We start from the raw sequence: 19,927 nt of genomic DNA on the forward strand, positions 1-19,927 counted from the left end.
AAAAAATGGGCCTCATATGACCAACTGAAACATATGAAAAAAATTGCATCAACCTCGACGTCGACAACCATAATAGGGCCGAATATTTTTATTTCAATTTGCATACAAGTATTATTTTAAGACTCAATAAAGAAACGGCAATAGAACGCCTACATTTTGGTATTTTGAGTGGAAAATGAACTGCTTAGGAAACCATAAGCGAAAAATTGATCTGATTTGCGCGCACGTTTACAAGTGGCAGGTACTGTACGTAGCCAATTTGAGCTTCACGTACAAAGAAAAATGTACAAATGAAATGAAGAGCAAAAGAGAACATAAACACAAAGTGGAGGAATAGAGAACAACTTAGCAAACATTAGTAATATGTAGACAGCATACAAAGGACATACATACATAAATAAATAACCGAGAACAAATAAAAATTGTTAATTGTAATCGAAAGGTGCACAGGAATGTGAATACGTAGAAAAAACGTACTGGTTGGAATCTTGCAATGGCGACAAATAGTTAGAATACAGAAAAGCATACTTAGATGTACGAAGAATTTTATTATTGACTGTTAAAACATGAATGATTGGATAAAGCAAAGTAAGAGAGAAATAGTGCAAATAAGAAATTAAGAAAGCATGTTCTTCTAATAAAAGGCATTGTTTGTATTTCATTATACATTATATAAAACGCAGTTAAAAATTTAAAATAAATATTCAAAAAACAAAACATTTCCCATTTTTCTTAGTCATTAAGTTTTCGTAAGATCAATGATAAATTGTGGAAAAGGTCTTAAGGATTTTTATACTTCAATGCATAAAACACCAGAAAATTTGCAAATATTGTATAATGAAAAGAAATTTCAGAAGTAAACATACATACATACATACATAAATTAGCGCGAGTAGTTTAAGTTTATTGCATAGGCAAAGTCGGAAGAATGATTAATGTTATTAACTTAAAGAAAATAATAAATTAATAAAAAAATAAGACAACATACATACCTAAATAATTAAGGTTTATGAAGTAATCAATAATTAAAACAAAATATATATATATAGGTATTTGACAGCAGTAAAAGTACCAAATATATTACAGTAACAACTCTTACTTGATCCATGATTTATGCATATAAAATTAGACATCAATATACATACATACATATATTCAGTCTCTCGTATAAACCGATAATATACATACACATGCGTATATATACACACAATAAATTAGTGGATAAAAAGTATATATATACATACATACATATATTCTGATTATTATTGTAACGATGTCGGTGAAGATGATTTTTAAAGATCGCTCTTTATGATTATTATTATAAAAAAATATTAAACAAAAAACAACGTTTAGATTTATGTAAGTGTAAGTTGTATATAAAGAAGTACTAATGGAGAAATGCAATGTGAAAAACTGAAATAATGATTATTAAGACAAAATCATATACATACAATATATGAGATATATTAAAGGTGAAATATGAAATAAAAATATATATATTTAAAATATGTTCAAACAAATTACAGAAGACTCTTTCTTGATATGGTTAAAGGACAGCAAGCTTACTGATTTAAATTTGATTTTATCTTGCCAGGTCCATCACAAGGGCGTTCCCTACAGACTACGCAATTTTTGTTAGAGCTGCCAAATGTAAGTAAAATTCGTTTTTGTATAGTTCCGGTCCGTGAAATCAGATTTCGTGAAGCTGTTAAATTGTCCCCTGTTGCCAGTCATTGTATCACTCTGATATAAGTTGATCAGAACAGTACTGATTTTTCAGCTCTTGTACTGAACTTTTACATTCCGTAAATAAGTACGCTAATATATTCAAAAAATAATAGATCGTAGCAGCACAGAAAGTTGTGGAGAAGACGAATCCGAGCTCCCATCCGATGAAGACGGAATGAAATAACACAAACGGCAATAACGCAAATTTGTGTTATTTTCCAATTGAATGTGAAATAACGCAAATTTGATTTATGTATTTCATTTCTCGTTGAGCAATAAGACCAATTTTTTAACTTAACAATTGAGTAATAAAGCAAAATAGTGCACAAAGGTAGTCACTCACCCAGTTATATTTGATAAAAAGTAGTACATGAACAAGTTAAATGGACGGATTTGTAGGTATGTATACAATTTTGAAAGTGCCCAGCGTCGCGGCGGTCCGCGTTCGCGCGCTTGCAATTGCGTCCCCCGCCCACTCCCCTCCCACTGGTGGCATAATAAATGTTTAGAAAAAAAAAATAATAAAATGACACTAGTTCGAAAACCTGCGAAGTCTGTTCTGCCTTCAACATATCATATCAACATATCAAATTGCTGTTGATAGAAAAGATAGAGAGAATCTCTCTATGGGCAACGACAACAACACCGTCATGCGGTGATAGGTTTTGATTAACACGAAAATCCCAATCACTTAATCGTGTTAGATAGCACGGTTTCGGATTTTATATCTATGTATATTTTATGTACATATGTATATGTATTTGTATTATTTTATAACTTAATTTAGTTGGCCGAGTCGGCTTATCGGTTAATACGAAATTATTAAACGAAGGTAATTTAAACAAAAACGAAGAATGCTAAAATTAAAAAAGAAATTTTATATACTCGAAATAGGGTGCACCTTTTTTCACGGGAAACCACAACTTCAATTGTTACTATAGGCCAAAAGATCAAATTACGGTTTTTTGAAAATCGTGATTTTAATATATTTTTCGCAAAACAACTGTGGCCTGCGGAGCCGGAGTTAGGCCGACCAAAGTTATTATTTTTTTTAAGCGCGTCCGAAGGGCGCCAACGAAAAAGATATATCGTGAATTGAAGAAATATATGATTTGGTCTTTTGATCTTCGATAACACCTGCAGCTTTAATTTTTCAATAGTTGCGTTCCAAATAAATTCGTATAAAAACTTATAAAGCTGCCAAGAAGCGAGAACGCGAAAAACCACTCTTCCTGTAACTACAGTGAAACCCGCTTAAGTACCTAACCCACTTAGGTAGCCACCATTTTTGGGCACCGTGAATTTTTTTTATGTAATCGGAAAAAAATCCCTCTCTTAAGTATCTCCCCGCTTATTTACCCAGCGCGCCTAAGTACCTAAATTTTTCGTATCCATTTTACTTATAATCTTCCTCTTTAAAGTGCTCTTTTAAATTTTTTTTAATTATTTACATAATTTGAAGTTCAGTGGTTGCGCTACACAATCGATATTAATTTGCACCATCAGTGTAACAGCATGCATGTTTCTAGTGGCTAACAATTAATGTGGATTTTTTAGATTTTTTCGTAGCATTTGCTTCAATATAACGAATAAACACAATTTACTTTTATGTGAAGAAAACCGCAGCACCTTCGGCGAAAAAATTCTAAAAAATCAACGATAATTTTTTGCCACTTGCAACTTGTTACTCTAAAATCGAATAGGGTCACTTTTAAGAAAAAAATTTGAAATTTTTATGAAAATTTGATGAATTTTAAGTGTTCTACAAAATTTTAAGCTTACGTTTATGTGGTATTTGTTAGGGAATGAACTGTGTTTTAATTGAAAAATCATAAAAATGAATAAACATAAACGGCAAACAGTATCATTTTGAATTTGGTCCAAACTGTATGTATGTATAAATAATCAATGAGGTTGTTCACACTTGTCTGGTTATCTGGTTATCTGGTTAAAATTTTTTATTTAGTCTGTTCCAATAGCAGTCCGGTTTACAGGATTTAGTCAGAACTTACAGAACAATTATTCTCACGGTTTCACACTGGATGAAAATTAGCAGAATAAAATGAGTATACGTACAGAACGTTTGAATGCATTTGTAACTTCTTCGCTTGAAAGTTGCGTAGCGGTAACACCATGGCGTAGCGGCATTTTCGTAGTTGCGTATGTGTTAGTGCGCTGCAGCAGAACTACCACTTTAATACGCGGTAGAAGCTGAAACAACTTTTTGAGAAACTTTACCTCACCGCACTGCCTCTCCTTCCTACAAACAGAGTTGTTCTTGTGGCAGAAATGTTCCAGTGTGAAACCCACCATTGACATAGAACCTGTAAGTGGGAACACTTTTGAGAGAGTAACTGAGCAACTATTCCTAGTCAGAAGTTACAGGATGTTACAGGATTTAGTCTGGAGTATTTTTTCCTGCAAGTTCATAAAAAGTGTCAAACGATCAGCTGATTTACATGTGCAAACAAAAACAGAAAGCGGTGAAAGCAAAGAACCTTATAGTTGTTAAAAAAAATTGAAGTAAACAACGAAATATTTGAATATGTATAGATTTTAATAATTATTTAGTGATATTTCAGCCAAATCAGTGTTGTACCAATGACATATAAACAAACGACTGACGTTTTTACAGGAAATAGTGCTTTTTGCGTTCCCGTGCACTTCTGCATCTGTTCTCCTTTTACTCTCACTTGAGAGAGTAACCTTGTAGTTTGACAGTTCCACAGGGTTTATTCCGAAGTTCAAAGGAACAGACTAATTGTGTAGTGTATTTTATTGTTGTAAACAGGCAAGCGTGAACGAATCCTCTAGTAGGCTGAACCGCTTCCAGACGGTCGTCAACTAAACACCTTTTTAGTGCACCTATAATACTTTTTTTCTATATTCGTAAGGCTAGATCTTTAGACAAAAATCGTACCCTTACGGCGAAGTAAATTTGAATCCGTTATGTCAATCCGTTTTATTTTAATCGGCAGTTGAATTACAGATTGTGAAGGACACGGTTAAAATTAATTATTTCTTGCTATTTAGTAATTTCATAATTAAAGAAACTTTTTCTTTTGAAAAATTGTTTGATATAAAAAAAATCGATGGATTTCGTAGTTAAAAGCACCGTATTTTAATATAAGTTTTATAATTATGTCACCATTCGAAATGGAGAAAACTGCTTTCGAACACAGACCGTCTACAGACCGGCTTGCCGACATATAAAAACCCAGTTTGCATTTTTGACCATCTGCAGACGGGATTGCCGGTTCGTAGGTCGACATTGTGTAAGAGAAAGCTGAAAATATGTGCAAGTATATCGGCGAGCCCGTCTCTAGACGGTCTTGGTTTTTCTCCCTTGTAGGAAAAAGTTACTGTCACAGATCGAAATGGACGTCAGTTTTGGATTTCTCGTGCTAAAACCACCCATTCCTGAATTTTTCAACTCATAAAAAAATTGGCTTACTAGAGGGTTAACAGGCTAACCTAACGAGGAGAAGCTCGGCCAAATACTAACATATGTGTAAGCGCCAATCAATTATAATCGTAATAATATTTATTATTATTATTATTATTATTATTATTATTAACCTAATATTCACGCACGCCGCCAATTAACTGTCAAAAGTTTCTCATGCACATACAACTTGTATGTGGCCAACCGAAAATAAACGGCGTGCGTATGGAGCTAACTCAATTTCCAATTTTCCAATTTCATAAAGCTGACATTTTGTCTGAGGTACTTAAGCGGGTTTTACTGTACTTCCATTTTTTAACCCATGTAAAGAGCCTGTCAGACGTGGCAATATTTCCGTCTTTCGCACGCAATTCGCTGTCAAATTGAGGAAGAGAAATTTTATTTCGATGTGTGAACAGCCAGAAAGATCTTTCTGTCACCCTTCGGAAATCAGTTTCAGAAATAAAAGTTGCAAGGTGGGACTGCAACAGCAAGAGCGAAAATCGATTTCGGAAATATATTTCAACTTGCTCGTGCTGCACTAGCAATTTTTATTTTTTCTGCAAGTGCTGTCAAACTAATCGAGTGTTGCCGTGTGGCCCTGATCGTGAATTTGTGTAAAATGACAAAAAAATAGTGTTGAATTAAATATCAAAAATGCTTGAAATATATTATTTTGCTTAATATACTTAATCGTAAAATTTTGGTTTTCACGACAAATATGTTAATTATAACCTATATTTTCTCACTTTTACAAGAGAAATAGCAAACAAACGACAACCCCACCGCCCATGGTTGCATTTTAGTATCGAGAAAGATTGCCAGAAACTCATTCGCTGTGTGCACAGCCAAAAAGCGATTTCAGAAATTTTTCCTGCAATTCGCCGTTCGGAAATAAAAACCTCTTTCGAAAGACACTTTCCATGCAAGGTGTGACTGCTCATGCAACTGATTTCTCAATTTGACAGCCTTTCCGAAATTTATTGCATCGATTGTTTACAAACGCAGCCCTACATATCGTTTGACACTTTTCATAAACTCCATGAACTTACAGGTTTTTATACGAACTTGCAGGAAGTTACAGGGAAAATGTTACCGTACTCCAAAATCCTGTAAATGAGAGCGATTTTTGGAGAGTTGTGTAGAGAATGAAGTGCAAGATTTTACACGAACTTTTTCTTCTGGTAAAATCATGAAAAGTGTCAAGCGATCGGCTGTTTGGCGTTCTCACAAAAAAAAATGCTTTTTTGTTCCCCTTACTTTTTGTTTGTTACTCGCTTTGTACTCTCACTTCAAAAAGAAATTTTGTTGTTTGACATTTTTACAAAATGTTACACGAGAAATATTGGATCAAACCCATTATATGCTTTATTCGTATTGTTTACCTCTTCTGAAACAAACCAGCGACTTGTTTGTGCGACTTGCTAATTTATTTTTTTAATACAAATTACTTTGCAACACTGCTTCCGCACATCAGCTGTTCTGAGTAAATCGATACAACTACCTATTTATCGATATACAAAACATTTGTATTTTGCAGTGATATGACAATTCTGTGAAAAACAACAAGAAAGTAAACGACTTTGTGTATTAAAACGGGAATAACAAAAATAAACTTCTACACTAGTAGTCTTATCAATTGCTCCGTAAAATATCTGATTTGGGAAGCACAACAGCAATGAAAATACAAAGTAATTAGTAGCAGGCTGGCCTTCCAGAAATACGTACTCGCGGAACTATCGTTTCTCCAGGGATCGGAACCTTTATCACCTGCCTGAACAATGAGTTCCTTTTTCAAAAGCTTCAACAATTTTTCCAGTAAACGCGAAAACGCCATTAAAGAAGTGCTTATCAATACGCTTATTGAGAATTCACGTGAAATACAGTATGAGGTGAAGCAAAAAGGGTGTGGTATGTGCAAACACTAACGATAGCAATTGAGTAGCATGTATCTACATTTATTTACATATGTATATATTTTTTTCTGTTATAGATCGTTTGGAANGCTAACGATAGCAATTGCGTAGCATGTATGTACAACATTTATTTACATATGTATATATTTTTTTCTGTTATAGATCGTTTGGAAGTGTGCGAAGCTACGAGCACGCTGTGCACTACTTTGGAGGCAATTTTTCTGCACGGTTTAAAGGATTCACTGCTCTGGAACACCTTTAATGTTATTGCTGGCGATGAAGAGCGGCGACCAGAGCCGAGTTTTTGGGCACCATTACTTATATTTTTGCACAAACAAGTGATAGAGCAGGTACAATATTTTCATGATTAATATTTTTAATTAAATTGTGATACTCATTTGCAATTTTGCAGGTTCAGACGCTTTCCCAAGTCACCAGTGAAATCGGCCAGTGTCGCGCCTGGATACGCCTATCTCTCAATGAATCTCTTTTTTCTGCTTATTTAAATAATATACGCAAGAGCAGTTCTGCGTTAGGTCCATATTATAAAAAATTTGCTTTGCTCAAAGATAGTGATGGCATGGAAATGGCTGCGAAGGCCATGGAGGGCATTGAAGCATTTGTTCAATTCAATCTGCCCGTAAATTCGAGTTTGCTCAATTATTGGCCAGACTATGCCTTACAATTATCAGGGCTATGGACACCACCACTGAAGTCGTGTCCGGTAAATAAACACGTATCTTTTAATAGTAGCAATATTTATTTTTAAACTCTTTTGTAGATAAGCAGTGGCGTTGACATCGCTGACACGCTAGCTGTCGAAGATGCAGAGGCTGCAGAAGCAATCGCAGCGCTACCAACACCCCAACCGATACGCACCAATGAAGCATTTACACAAATAATTGGGAATTTACCCAGTTTCCAGTCACCGACCCCCGCTGATATTGCTGCTCAACGTGAAAATGTCGACTTGCTACTAAAGGCGGTCGATGAGATGCAAATAATAAATGAAGAAAGTGCTGAAGCAGGAACAAGTAGTAATGGGGCTACCGCCGAAAATGTGCATAAAGACAATGAAAGTTCACAAAAGACCAGCAAATCGAAAAAGAAGCGTAAAAAGTCACGCGAACTCGCTGAGGCACGTATTCGTGAATACATAACTGGGGAATCAGACTATAGAACAGAGCCCCCTTCGCCTACAACGCCAGGCAATTCTCTGATGAGCCTAATGCATACATCATGGTCTGGAGATGAGGGTTCTGCGTCCGAATTGAACACACCAACTTTAGAGCGACCCCTTTATAGACGTGCTTCTAGCAACGCCAGCTCGCTTAGCTACAATACGCTGCTTGGTAAGCATGAACGCGAAAAGCTGCAAATACAAATAAAAAATAATGCATTGACGGTGGAGCGAACAATCGTGACGCATACAGATGCAGACGATGCAGCCCAACATAAATGTGATAACAATGGTAGCGATTCAAATGATAGTCGGGTAAGTTAAGCTATTCAATTATGTAATTCACAGCAATGATGATTTTGTATATGCAGTTGACGATAGACTTTGAGGTAGTACCCGACTCGAATTTAGATAAAATGAACGTCAGCGAAATACAAGAGATGTTAGAGCAGATGTATAAGTTGGCACGACAGCCTGGTCTGGATGCGCAAGGTTTTCTCTGCAAATCTTGTCAACATCCTTTAGGCATAGGTTACACAAACTTCCAGTGCGTTAAGATTAAATTTAAAATAAGTATTTATCTCTAATAGTATTTTTACTCTGACAGAGTTTGCGGGTTCAGTGGCAATTACTTTTGTGACGCTTGCATGGACATGGAACAAATTATGATACCAGCAAAAATTATTTACAATTGGGATTTTCGAAAATACTCAGTATCAAAACGTGCAGCTCTTTTTTTGACGGAATTCCGCAATCAGCCAGTTATTGATTTAGAAGTTAGTGGTGACTGATTGCGATTCGAAGTTTTTTCTTACACAAGTTTCTCTTTTGTAGCTCTTGAATCCAGACATTTACAACGCATCGGATGCCATGGCTGATCTGCAATCTTTACGCATACGTTTGAATTTTCTACGGGCTTACCTCTACACCTGTGAACCTAAGAGCATAGAACTACTGCAACAACAATTCTATGGGCGTGAATATCTCTATGAGCATATACATTTGTATTCCATAAGTGATTTGCATTTGATATTACGCGGCACACTTTACCAGCAACTGCAAAAGGCATACAAAATAGGCGAATCGCATGTGCTGAAGTGTCCATTGTGCAGTGTAAAAGGATTTATTTGTGAGATTTGCAAAAGTTCACGTGTTCTTTATCCATTTCACATTGAAACAACATATCGGGTGAGCTCAATGCATTCAATTTTGTAATAAAATTGCTACTTTTAGCACTATTTCGGGTTAGTGTATTTTCTATCAAAGTTATTCAATCAGTTCGGAATACGGAAAGTTGTTTACTACTGTTTTTTTTTTTTAGTGCGAAGTCTGTGGTGCTGTTTTTCATGCGCACTGTCTAAACGATCAGCAGCCATGTCCAAAATGTGAGCGTAAGCGTAAGCGAGAGGAATTGGATTTGGAAGAAATGAATGATATAGAAAGCATGCGGAGTTTAGCTTCATCCACTACTATTGCCGCCAATGATGTGGGAGAAGAAACTCAATAAATGGAGACAAAGCGATTTCGAATAAACAATTTGTATTATTGTACATTACGTTAGCTTAAGTACAAAATTGTTATGCGTTTTTTTGTTGCCTTTAAAAGTCTGGAATGACTTTTAGTTTAGTTAAAAAAAGTTTGATGGCTTAGGAACTATTAATGCAAAGACGTATTCTATCAATCTTCGAACTAATGTAAAGTATACAAAATATTTAAATTAACTTATGTTCCGATTATTGAAAAAATCTGTCTTATTATTAAAGTAAATGAGCATCAATAACGCCATATAAATTGTAAAAGGACAAATATTCACATAATTTTTAGGTTAATTTCGGGTTTCACCACGTTGTTCCACATATAAACAAAATATTATGTACCATCCTAAAATTATGAAAACAAACATTAGCCAGAGAAGTGGCGAATCGATGACGGTTATTATATGCATAGATATTCCGCTAAAAAGCACGCTTTGACGATTAAAACTTTACATTAAGTATTTACCAGGGTTGGCTCTCCTTTATGGCCGTTCGTTAAAGGGCGGTCGGCGAAAGGTAAGTTGGCGTGGCACCTCTAACCCACCTTTTTGGAGAGGGAATGAACCGCCATTGACAAAAATGCAACCCCCGACCACCTAGGTTCCCTATGGTTCCCTAGGGACCCCTTAGAAAAATTGCCAAAAATCACAATTTTCATTTGCGTTTATTAGCTTGAAAAATGTTAAATATTCATTTTCACAATACATTTTTATATATAAGACATTTTTATAAAACACCCAGTAACCAAAATAGACATCACTGGGGCGGCAGCCCCAGGTTTACCACACAGAAAGGGAATTCTAGTTACCTCATCCTTTCCCAATGTTACATCACGGGGGCGGTAGCCCCAGTCAGGTCACACAGAAAGGAGAATTCAACGTAGTAATGGTTATAAGCCCTAAGCGCGGCCGAAGGCCGCCTACGCAGAAGGGAATTCTACGCAAAAATACCGTGGACGCAAGTAAAAATTGCGATTTTTGGCCATTTTTTAAGGGGTCCGTAGGGAACCATAGGGGGCCTAGGTGGTCGGGGGTTAAATTTTTGTCAATGGCGGTTTATGCCCTCTCCAAAAAGGTCGGTTGGAGGTGCCACGCCCACTCCCCCTTCGCCCACCGCACCTTTAACGAACGGCCATAATGGAAAGTTTCCCCATTTACCGGACACATGTATTTGGATATGCTATATAGTATATATATCTATCACTAAATATAATATGCAAATTTATTGAATAAAATAACTATACGTGTCGATATTTACAAGCAAATTTATGATTTATTCAGCCTTATCATGAGTTTCATTTTCCCCGAACCGGTTCACTTTTCACTCTCGGTTTCCATGGTTTTACTCTGGGCGGATGACAAATTTTCGGGTGAATTTTTTTTCAGGCGAAACTCAGGATAAGGCAGATTGTTTATTACGACTTTGGTTACAATTTGGATTTTGTTGGATTAAACGCTTGCAAGTCCTTTTTCAGCAGCTCTAAAACATCCTCGGCGCAACCCCAAGCCAGTGTGACTCCACTGCCGCCGTGTCCATAATTGTGTATAGTGATTTGTTTGCCTTTTTATTGCATAAAATATGATTTTTCTACATACATATGTATATATAGCTCACAAATAATTACATACCTCGTTTTTCTGCCTCTAAACGCAACGTTTCACGTCCTGGTCGTAGACCCACCCAATCGTAAAGATATTGTGCATGCTCTAGCCCCGGTATAATTTTTCGACAGCCATCAACAATGAAGCTTTTATCATTTGGACATACTTTTGTGTTGTAATCATTTTCCTGATGGGTGCCACCCAAAACGACCGATTCGCAGCTAAAAAAAAAATGATGTAGTTTTTCTTAAATGAAGCCTTGGAGAGTTTAAAAGTTTATATTATAATTATGATGCTAATAAGTTTAGCGAAACGTTGGGCTGTAATAGTGGAATAAATTTGGTTTATTTGCACTAGAAGTAAATTGATCGGACTAGCCTGTCAAGAAAACTGCATGAGACATTTCCAAACCGTTGTCAAAGGTTCACGAAATCAAGCAATCCTTCAAAATAGGATTATCGATTGTACGAAAGTTGGTATATCTGTTCTTATATTCAAAAAGATACATATGTATAAACCTTCATTTTCAGTTTAAATGAAACCATTTTCAAACAAAGCGAAATCTTTTTCAAATCAAATGAAACCTTTTTCAGATTCAATGAAACTTTATTCAAATTAAATGAAACTTCCTTTTAAGAATTTTTCATTTAATTTGAAAAAAGTTTCATTTAATTGGAATAAAAATTCATCGAATCTGAAAAAGGTTTCATTTGATTTGAAAAAGATTTCGCTTTGTTTGAAAATGGTTTCATTTAATTTTAAAAAAGTTACATTTAAAGTGAAAATGCTATAAACTTCATATACAAATCTCTATAAACTATTAATGAATTCAAAATCCCAATATTTTTTTTAACCTTAGATATATTGGAATAACCACATATTTCTACTCACTTTGGAATTATGTAATTGCCATCATCACTCTCATCCAACAGCACAAAATACAACCAGTTTGCCTTGACCCGTGTCACCTGTCCCCGCACCGGAAACATACCACCATCCCCACAACACAGTTGCGAACCCAAGCCAGTGCAGTTTATAATCGCATCGTAGTCGGATTTCGATATAAACTCCTCCAGATTTATGATTTTGCGTTGCACAAGATTGCCGCCATTTCGTTGAAAACGTTCCATTAAATAAGGCAATAACTTCATAGGCTCGGAAGTGTAGGTAACAAAGTGCAGGCCAGAGCTATAAAAAGTGCATATGTAAGAAAATTCATACAGAATAACATATACTAAAACGAAAATATAATTAAAATCGGATATCATTCAGGCTCACTTTTAAGTGGCAAGTTAAAAAGTTAAGTTTTTAAATAGTATTTGCATAGGGAGGTTTTAGTAAGCGATGAAAAGTTGCTTTAACTTAAGGGAAAGCAATTTTTTCGCTTTCCACATAATTGAAACACAATTTACAAGTTGCTTAAAAAATCGCCTCATGTAAAGGCTTCTTTTTTAAGTTCATTATACCTGAAAATTCTGAAATAGGGCGGGCTTGAAAATTTTTCTGAGATAGGACGTTTTTGAACTGGCTGCCGAGATAGGTCGATCTTCCACTCAGCCATCGATATGCAAATAAAAATTTCAATACATTAATTCCGAAAAATATAATGCTAATGAAATTTATTTTCATTAAATTATGCAAACTAATGCTAATAAATAAGTTTTAATGCATTAAAATTTTTTAGTAATTTTGCTCATTTGCATTATTAAAAACCATTAAATTTTTTTCTAGTGATGTATAAATAATCTCTTTTGGAAGGACTTCGAATAATTACTAATAGTTTTATCAGCTTCATTCTATTGTAAAAAAAAAATCTTGTAAAAATTGTTGGATGTTTTATGAAAATAAAAGCAATGTGCTTGCAACTCAGTGTGCTTTTGTAGATTTTTTTGTTGATTGTTGATGTATACCGATTATATTATGGGCCAAAAGCGGACAGGTAGATTGACTTATTAGCAGCACATGTACAAGACTGAAGACCTATTCCATTGTGCATACTTAAGTCTGCACGATGGCCTATTCTGATCTAAATCAATCAATAAACTGTTAGTTCCAGTTGACAATGTGTTTTACCTATTTGACCATAAATTCCATTGACTCTGGCATAATCACAAGCAGCCTTAACTCCCACCGCTTCCTTTTTTAACCTCAAAATTCCACCCTCAACGTCAACGAAGAATTTTTACTTTAAAATAAATGGGTTTTTAATGCTTGTTATACTTCTAATGAACTAAATTATAGCAATAGCATTAATTTAAAAATTTTAATATTTATGCAAAAAGAATTCATTAGCACTATGTATTTCCTCGGAATTAATGCATTGAAATTTTCATTTACATTAAATTTCAAAAGTTATTGCACTAATTTTTTACATTAACATTAAAATGCTATGCATTAAAAATTAATGCATTTTTCACAACTCTTACCCTTTTCAGGCCAAAAAGGAAAAACATATTTGCTTTTGAAGCTCATTTAACCCTTCGTTATAAATCATGACCGAAATCGTCCATCGTGGAATTGTAATTTTTAGTTATAAGCGAAGGAAATAGGTGGCGTGGGTTTTGAAAATGCGAAGAGTAATGGTCGATATTAGTTTCCTCGCGGACGAATAGATCCAATAGTATGGACGGTGTTACTTTTTGTGACCTTCGAGATAAGTGAAATATGTGTTTTTTTCGTAAAAGTTTTTTCGCCGCATTTAATAAATAAAAATAATCTGCAGTAAAAGCCTGAAATATAGATTAAACTTTTCAAAATAGTATTATCTACTAGTAATGGTATGAATAAAAATTAAGCAGTTGCCTGTTAAAAAAGTTGCAGATCTTTTTCTAAAATTTATTTAAATAAACCGAGTAAAGGTCTGAAATTTTAAGAAAAAGCAGCTGCTTAGTTTTTATACACAAGACCCAATAATTTATTCTAATAATAAGAAATAATCAAATCTAAGAAACAAACGTTTTATTAATAAAAAAAAAAAACATATTTTTTTACGGTAAAATACCTCAATCATCAAAAATAAAATTTTCTGAACATGTTTCCTTTTTACCTGAATGTAATGATTTTATTAAGAAAAATCTGTTCTTGTGTCCTTGGAAATAGATTCCGAAAATTTAAAATATATGTTTAAAAGATTCCGAAAAAGGAAAAAATTTTAAAACCTCTATTTGGAAGGTAATTTTAAGGCCCAAACAGTTTTTTATCAAACAAGACATTTTTTTTTCCTAATTATAGCTATACCTTTAGTTCGCATTCGTTCTCTTTCTGGAGATTTTCGGTTTTAACACAATTTTCCACACTTTGTGTAGCTTTAGAAATTACGTATAAAGATGTTAACGGTAAATTTTTTGTCGAAAGTTAGCTCTCAGATTACTACTAACTTCCGAAGATCCTTCATTTTTCAAGGTTTTTAATAAATTTTCTGCAAATAAAAAAGGTAGCTAATGTCCTTTAAACATTTTGCTGACTGATGGAATTTTTAAGACTGCGCTTCATACATCATTTCCCAAACTGTCACTACTGTTTTTTGACTTACGTATACTTCTTTGATCTTCCTTTGTTCAGCTCATCCAACTGCCTCGGTGTCAGCGATTGACAACCATAAACAATATCCTTCCAAAATACATCATTATCCATCGTGGTAGTCGTCAATCTAATGCAGGGTATAAGACAAACGCCTGCCTCACCAGCATCATCAGATAACCAGATTTGCTCTAGAAATTCATGCATACTCTTCGACCAGCGACTGCAATTAAAAAAGTACAAACTGTCTTTATAATAAGGACACTCAAGAAAGCTCACAAATGTATGTTTTCAAAGCGTTTATCAGGTAAACGTTAATGTACGAGAAAAGCGCATTTAAACCGTAACACATGTTGAAATTAAGATTTAAAAAAAATTATGGATTAATTCATCTATTTGGCCACGAATCGAGAAATCAAGGCATTTTTTAGTTTTTCCAAAAGTTGTGTTGACTTCCCGCTTATTGATACGTTATGAAGTAATAAACGAGTTAAGGAGATTCTTCCCGTTTCTGAGCTCAAAAGAATCTTGGAGATTTGTGGAGTAGTCCAATCTAAGATTAAGTAGTAGCGATCTAAGATTAATCTTTGGATGATTATAATTTTTACTGGGTTATAAGTTTTCTTATCTGTTTTCTATATTTATTCATATCAATGTAAATACTCATATCTTCGTCTATGATTGCATACTCTCCACTTACTGTACTCTGTTGGTGGGGGTGCCACCGAGCAGATAAGGACCCCATAGGCCAGCTGAACCATCGCCGGTGGTATTAGGTGAAAATGCTTCTGAGATTACTGTTACCTCCACTGGTGAACCACTTGCCTTCAAATACTCCAAAATCTTTATGGNTTTATGATTGCAGTCGCTGCGCGTGCCAGCAAAACAGTAAAATTGAAAAAAGTGGCGGGCAATTTTTGTTGGGTTAATCAAAGCCTTGAAAGTAAGATTTGCTATTGTCAAGTTAATTAAACTTACAGCTTCCGCATCTTATGAGAAAAAAAAAGAAGGACGAAAAAAGATGCTTATGAAAAACTTCGGCGAAGTATATTAAGAGTCTTTGACGCTGAAGTTTTTCTATGCGTCTTTTTTCGCCATCAACTTTTGGGCTCGTGCCTTTATTCGTGTCTAGTCACGATATATATATATATATATATATATTAGGGCGATTTTTTTTGCGACTATTGTTTCTTTTCACTCCTACCTCAAAATTTTGTGGAAAACACCTAAAAAAAGCTGTCAGAGGTAGTGTGGAATTTTCAAGGACTATTAAGCTAAATTGTAGAAATTGTTGATCAACTTTTTCGATTAAATTTCGGATCGGATCTAGTGAATATAACAATGATTATTTGGCTCTTAAAAGTTTACTTTTAATGAAATTCATTTTTGAGTCTTATTATCTACCTCTAATGATAGGCCACACGAATGATTCGTCTGCTGACATCATCGTTTCTACTTGCTTGTTTTGCAACTCTATCGTTCGTTTTCGTCTTTCTTTACGACGATAACGTAGAACAAATATTGTTGCTAGACTAGTTTTGGAAGCATTAAACTATGTTCACATATCAATATTATCTTAATCAAAGCTCGTTTTTTAATCACCCCGTTTATACAGGCAAATCTCAGATTATTAGCCGTCAAATTTGTTGTGCTTGTTATTCTCACATCTCAAGGAAAAGTTATGTTTCTTCTCTGTGCCCCCGTGATCACGTTTTTCTGCTATAATAAGCAATATAAATATATTTTAACTTAACATTTTATTAAAAATACCTTTACAAACCTCTTTTACTTGCTAGCGTACATTTTTGTTTACTTTTACATTTGGCATTTCTCCTCTCTTTCGCAAAAACAATCGATAAAACTAGGATGGACACCGAAAAGTTATCGGTTAAATCTGAGATTATTTTATAATTACAGATTAACAAGGGACGAATTTTATATGGCTAATCTCTTGTTATAATTACAGATTAGGGTGTTAAGCTCGAAAATTAGGATAATCTACTTATATGTGAACCTAGTATAAGGCTGTAAATGACTAAAATTTTAAAGTAAAGTGAGCATAAGGCCAGTATTAAACAAAAAAAGGACAAAACAACGGTAAATAATGTGTAAACAAAATGTCTACAAAAATATTCCAGCGCTTTTTGTGCCAAGTATTGATTTTTTAAGGAAGGCAGCTTCAACGCGGCCTTACCTGATAGAGGGTTAAGTAATCTTAATCAATGATTGAACTCAATAAAAAACTCAAACTCAAAAATGTTTCGTACAAAATTAAACACTAGAGGGCGGTAAAACATTGCTATAGTTTTTATTACATATATCCGTTATAGGTACGGTGACCATAATAATGACAGCCGAATACGGAACAAAAACAATTTTATCTTTTTTCCACAGAAGCTAGAGGATTTTAAAACCTTTTCCAATGTTCTCAGATTTATTAGCCTTGAAGCAGCATCTTTATTTGGCATATATTTTTCGATTCGATCTATTGTGAAATCAGCACATAAGTATTCAGTTATAGCATCACACACTTGTAGAATATTTTTCCATAACTTTGTACATGATAAAAATATCCGGCTACTTTTGAAGCACGAGTGGCATCCAAGCGATTATGTTCAGACTCGGATTTCGGCCAAGCACAATGCAGTCAGTAGCATCTGGAACGAGCTGAATTGCAAAGTGAGCCTTCTAATGGCTCCACTTAACTTCCATCTTTGAGAACTTCTTTACTTATACAACATTCTCATGTAGCCATAATTGAAGTTTCTAATGCTGAAAATACAGTCCCTCAAGCAATCAGCAAAATGTTTTTTGGTGTAGTTTCGCCTAATAAATATGTTACCCCTTCACTAAATTTGAAAATTTCCCCCACACCATGGCACATTGGAAAAGTAATTGCACCCAGAAAAAACAGCAAGCTGTGCGCATTTGGATTTGGGATTCATATACGTAAACAACGTTAGAAATTTTAGAAAAAAAATTTAACAAAAATGACAATTTAAGGCGAAATTTTCGACAAAAGTAAAATCAGCTGCTGTTAAATATGCAATTGCGCAACACAGAATATCCAACGTCAAATGCGTCGAAAAAAAAACATTTAAACGCTAAATACTAGTGAAATTTCTTTCAAAATTTGAAAAACAACCAATAACGTGTAATTTCGATTCAAAGTTATAATTTCAGTATTTCGAATCACAAATGTACAGATTGAAAAATAAAATTTTTTTCACAGGCATGCCATTTTTGTGAGATTTTTTGTGTGTATGGGACAATTACGGGACATTAAAAGAAATACATAACATTTGGCGTCCCGTATGAAATAAAATAATTACCAGGACGGATGGTCACCGTAATAAGGGGCAGTCAGGGCATACACCGAAACAGGTTCTATGTTTCCGTGGGAAATGATCGGTATCCGGATAAAAAATTTCCACGGAAATGCAACGATAGATCTAGTTCAATTTATAATCCGCTCTTTTTGGTTTGTGTCACTTATAATATGACAGTATCGTTTTTGTAAAAGTGGCAAATGAATGTATACACAAACATATATTCTGCCATTGCTTCTTTTAACTTGCTTCAAATAAAATTCCTTTACGCTCCTCGTACTAGTATTTAGTATAAAATTATTGCTGCCAACTCCAATAAGAATGATGCGGACCATTTCCGTGAGAAATGATCGTGATACCAGAGAACGTTTATAAATTTAATTTTAATTTTAATTTATAAACGTTCTCTGGTGATACTGAGCTGGATAACCCAAATAAAAACAACTAGGAAGTATGAATAATTAAAACAAATTATCCATCGAAACACTCTGTAGTTTGTGCAATTCCACTTAGAATGACAGCACTGCATGTGATATCAAAACACTATGGAAATTATTTTTCGAAGGCAAATAGCGGTGTCGAAGGACAAAAACTGATTCTCTGGTAAATGTACGTTTACGTTCTTTGTATTTACGTTCTTTGTCTAAATAATTTAATCGCAGTTTCCAATGGACTGGTAACTCTGGTCTGTCATTTAACTGTCAAAAATTCTCTCCTGATTTACCTCTCCGGCTCCACGTGTTGTTTACCATACGCAATTAGTTTGTTCTTTATTTAAAAGTTTTAGATATTAAAATAAAAATTTTGTATACCCTTAAACCATGGGACGTAAGGCAGGTTTTGATGAAAAGCCAAAGAAGGGGCCTGGACGCAAGGCACGCAAACAAAAACCTCCCACATTTCCCAAGAAGTCTTTTGGTAAGCCTACATATTTATAGAGCGTTGTAAATCAGCCATTAACCATTTACTTTCACAGCGCCTATTGATGACAAGGACGATAAGAAACTATCGCATCGTCAAAAGCAGCGTCAAGCGAAGAGGGTCCAAAAGAAAGAGTTGCAGAAATCAAAGCGTCAAAAACTGAAAGCTACTGCAGATCAAGGCTATAATAGCGGTGGTGAAAAACGAAGGCGTAAATACGATAGTGAAAGTAAAGATGAGGCCAGCGAGGGAGAGCATGTAAATGGTTCACCAGACGTTCAGGAAAGTAGTGAAGATGAAGAGGCCCAAAAGGCACAAAAAGTTAACTATCGTGGCAAGGGACCGCTAATAAAAGGATTTACAGATGATAATCAGGAATGGCTAAAGCCAAAACAATCAAAGAAAGCAGCTAAGCCAGTCGCGAAGGAAGTCCACAAAAAAGATGAAGCGAGTGATGAAGAAGATGGCGAAGGGATGGAAGTGGATTCCGACGAAGAGCAAGAGGAGGACGATGAAGAGGTGGAAGATGAAGCTGATCAAGATGATGGCGAAGAAGAAGAAAATGAAGATAGTGATAGTGGCAACCTGAAAGTAGGGAAACTAGCCGATATATCCGACGACGATAATGATGATGCCAACTCAGATGATGACTTTGATGTTTCTGAAGAAGAAGGGGATAATGCAGACGGTTCCGGCAGCGATGACAATGGCGAAGAAGAACCTGATGAAAATGACGAAGAAGATCTTTTACCG

General features: G+C 34.8%; 3 protein-coding genes across 3 annotated transcripts in view; 2 read left to right on the plus strand and 1 right to left on the minus strand.

Moving 5' to 3' along the window:
* The first annotated feature begins 6,680 nt into the window (after positions 1–6,680).
* Positions 6,681–9,968, plus strand: Plekhm1 (Pleckstrin homology and RUN domain containing M1). The gene is made up of 8 exons (XM_017619317.1): positions 6,681–7,084; positions 7,252–7,439; positions 7,502–7,813; positions 7,871–8,584; positions 8,641–8,816; positions 8,877–9,045; positions 9,104–9,457; positions 9,591–9,968. The coding sequence occupies exons 1-8, from the start codon at positions 6,955–6,957 to the stop codon at positions 9,774–9,776; spliced, it is 2,229 nt and encodes a 742-aa protein (XP_017474806.1). The 5' UTR covers positions 6,681–6,954; the 3' UTR covers positions 9,777–9,968.
* A 1,132-nt stretch (positions 9,969–11,100) lies between these two features.
* Positions 11,101–15,913, minus strand: Daao2 (D-amino acid oxidase 2). Its single transcript, XM_017619319.1, has 6 exons — positions 15,903–15,913; positions 15,625–15,792; positions 14,938–15,147; positions 12,297–12,593; positions 11,433–11,626; positions 11,101–11,364 (listed from the first exon to the last, which is right to left on the minus strand). Exons 1-6 carry the CDS (start codon positions 15,911–15,913, stop codon positions 11,231–11,233), a joined length of 1,014 nt encoding a protein of 337 aa, XP_017474808.1. The 3' UTR covers positions 11,101–11,230.
* A 3,031-nt stretch (positions 15,914–18,944) lies between these two features.
* The window catches only part of LOC108365318 (25S rRNA (cytosine-C(5))-methyltransferase nop2), a 3,907-nt gene continuing 2,924 nt past the window's right edge, over positions 18,945–19,927 (plus strand). The window contains exons 1-2 of the mRNA XM_017619318.1: positions 18,945–19,171; positions 19,230–19,926. Of these exons, the coding sequence (XP_017474807.1) occupies positions 19,075–19,171; positions 19,230–19,926 (794 nt within the window). The 5' untranslated portion in view covers positions 18,945–19,074. The remainder of the gene's footprint in view (positions 19,172–19,229; position 19,927) is intronic.

The sequence above is a fragment of the Rhagoletis zephyria genome, unplaced genomic scaffold, assembly GCF_001687245.7.
Source record: "Rhagoletis zephyria isolate East Lansing unplaced genomic scaffold, Rhagoletis_zephyria_1.1 Rzeph_scaffold_01836, whole genome shotgun sequence".
In the NCBI taxonomy this organism is placed as follows: domain Eukaryota; kingdom Metazoa; phylum Arthropoda; class Insecta; order Diptera; family Tephritidae; genus Rhagoletis; species Rhagoletis zephyria.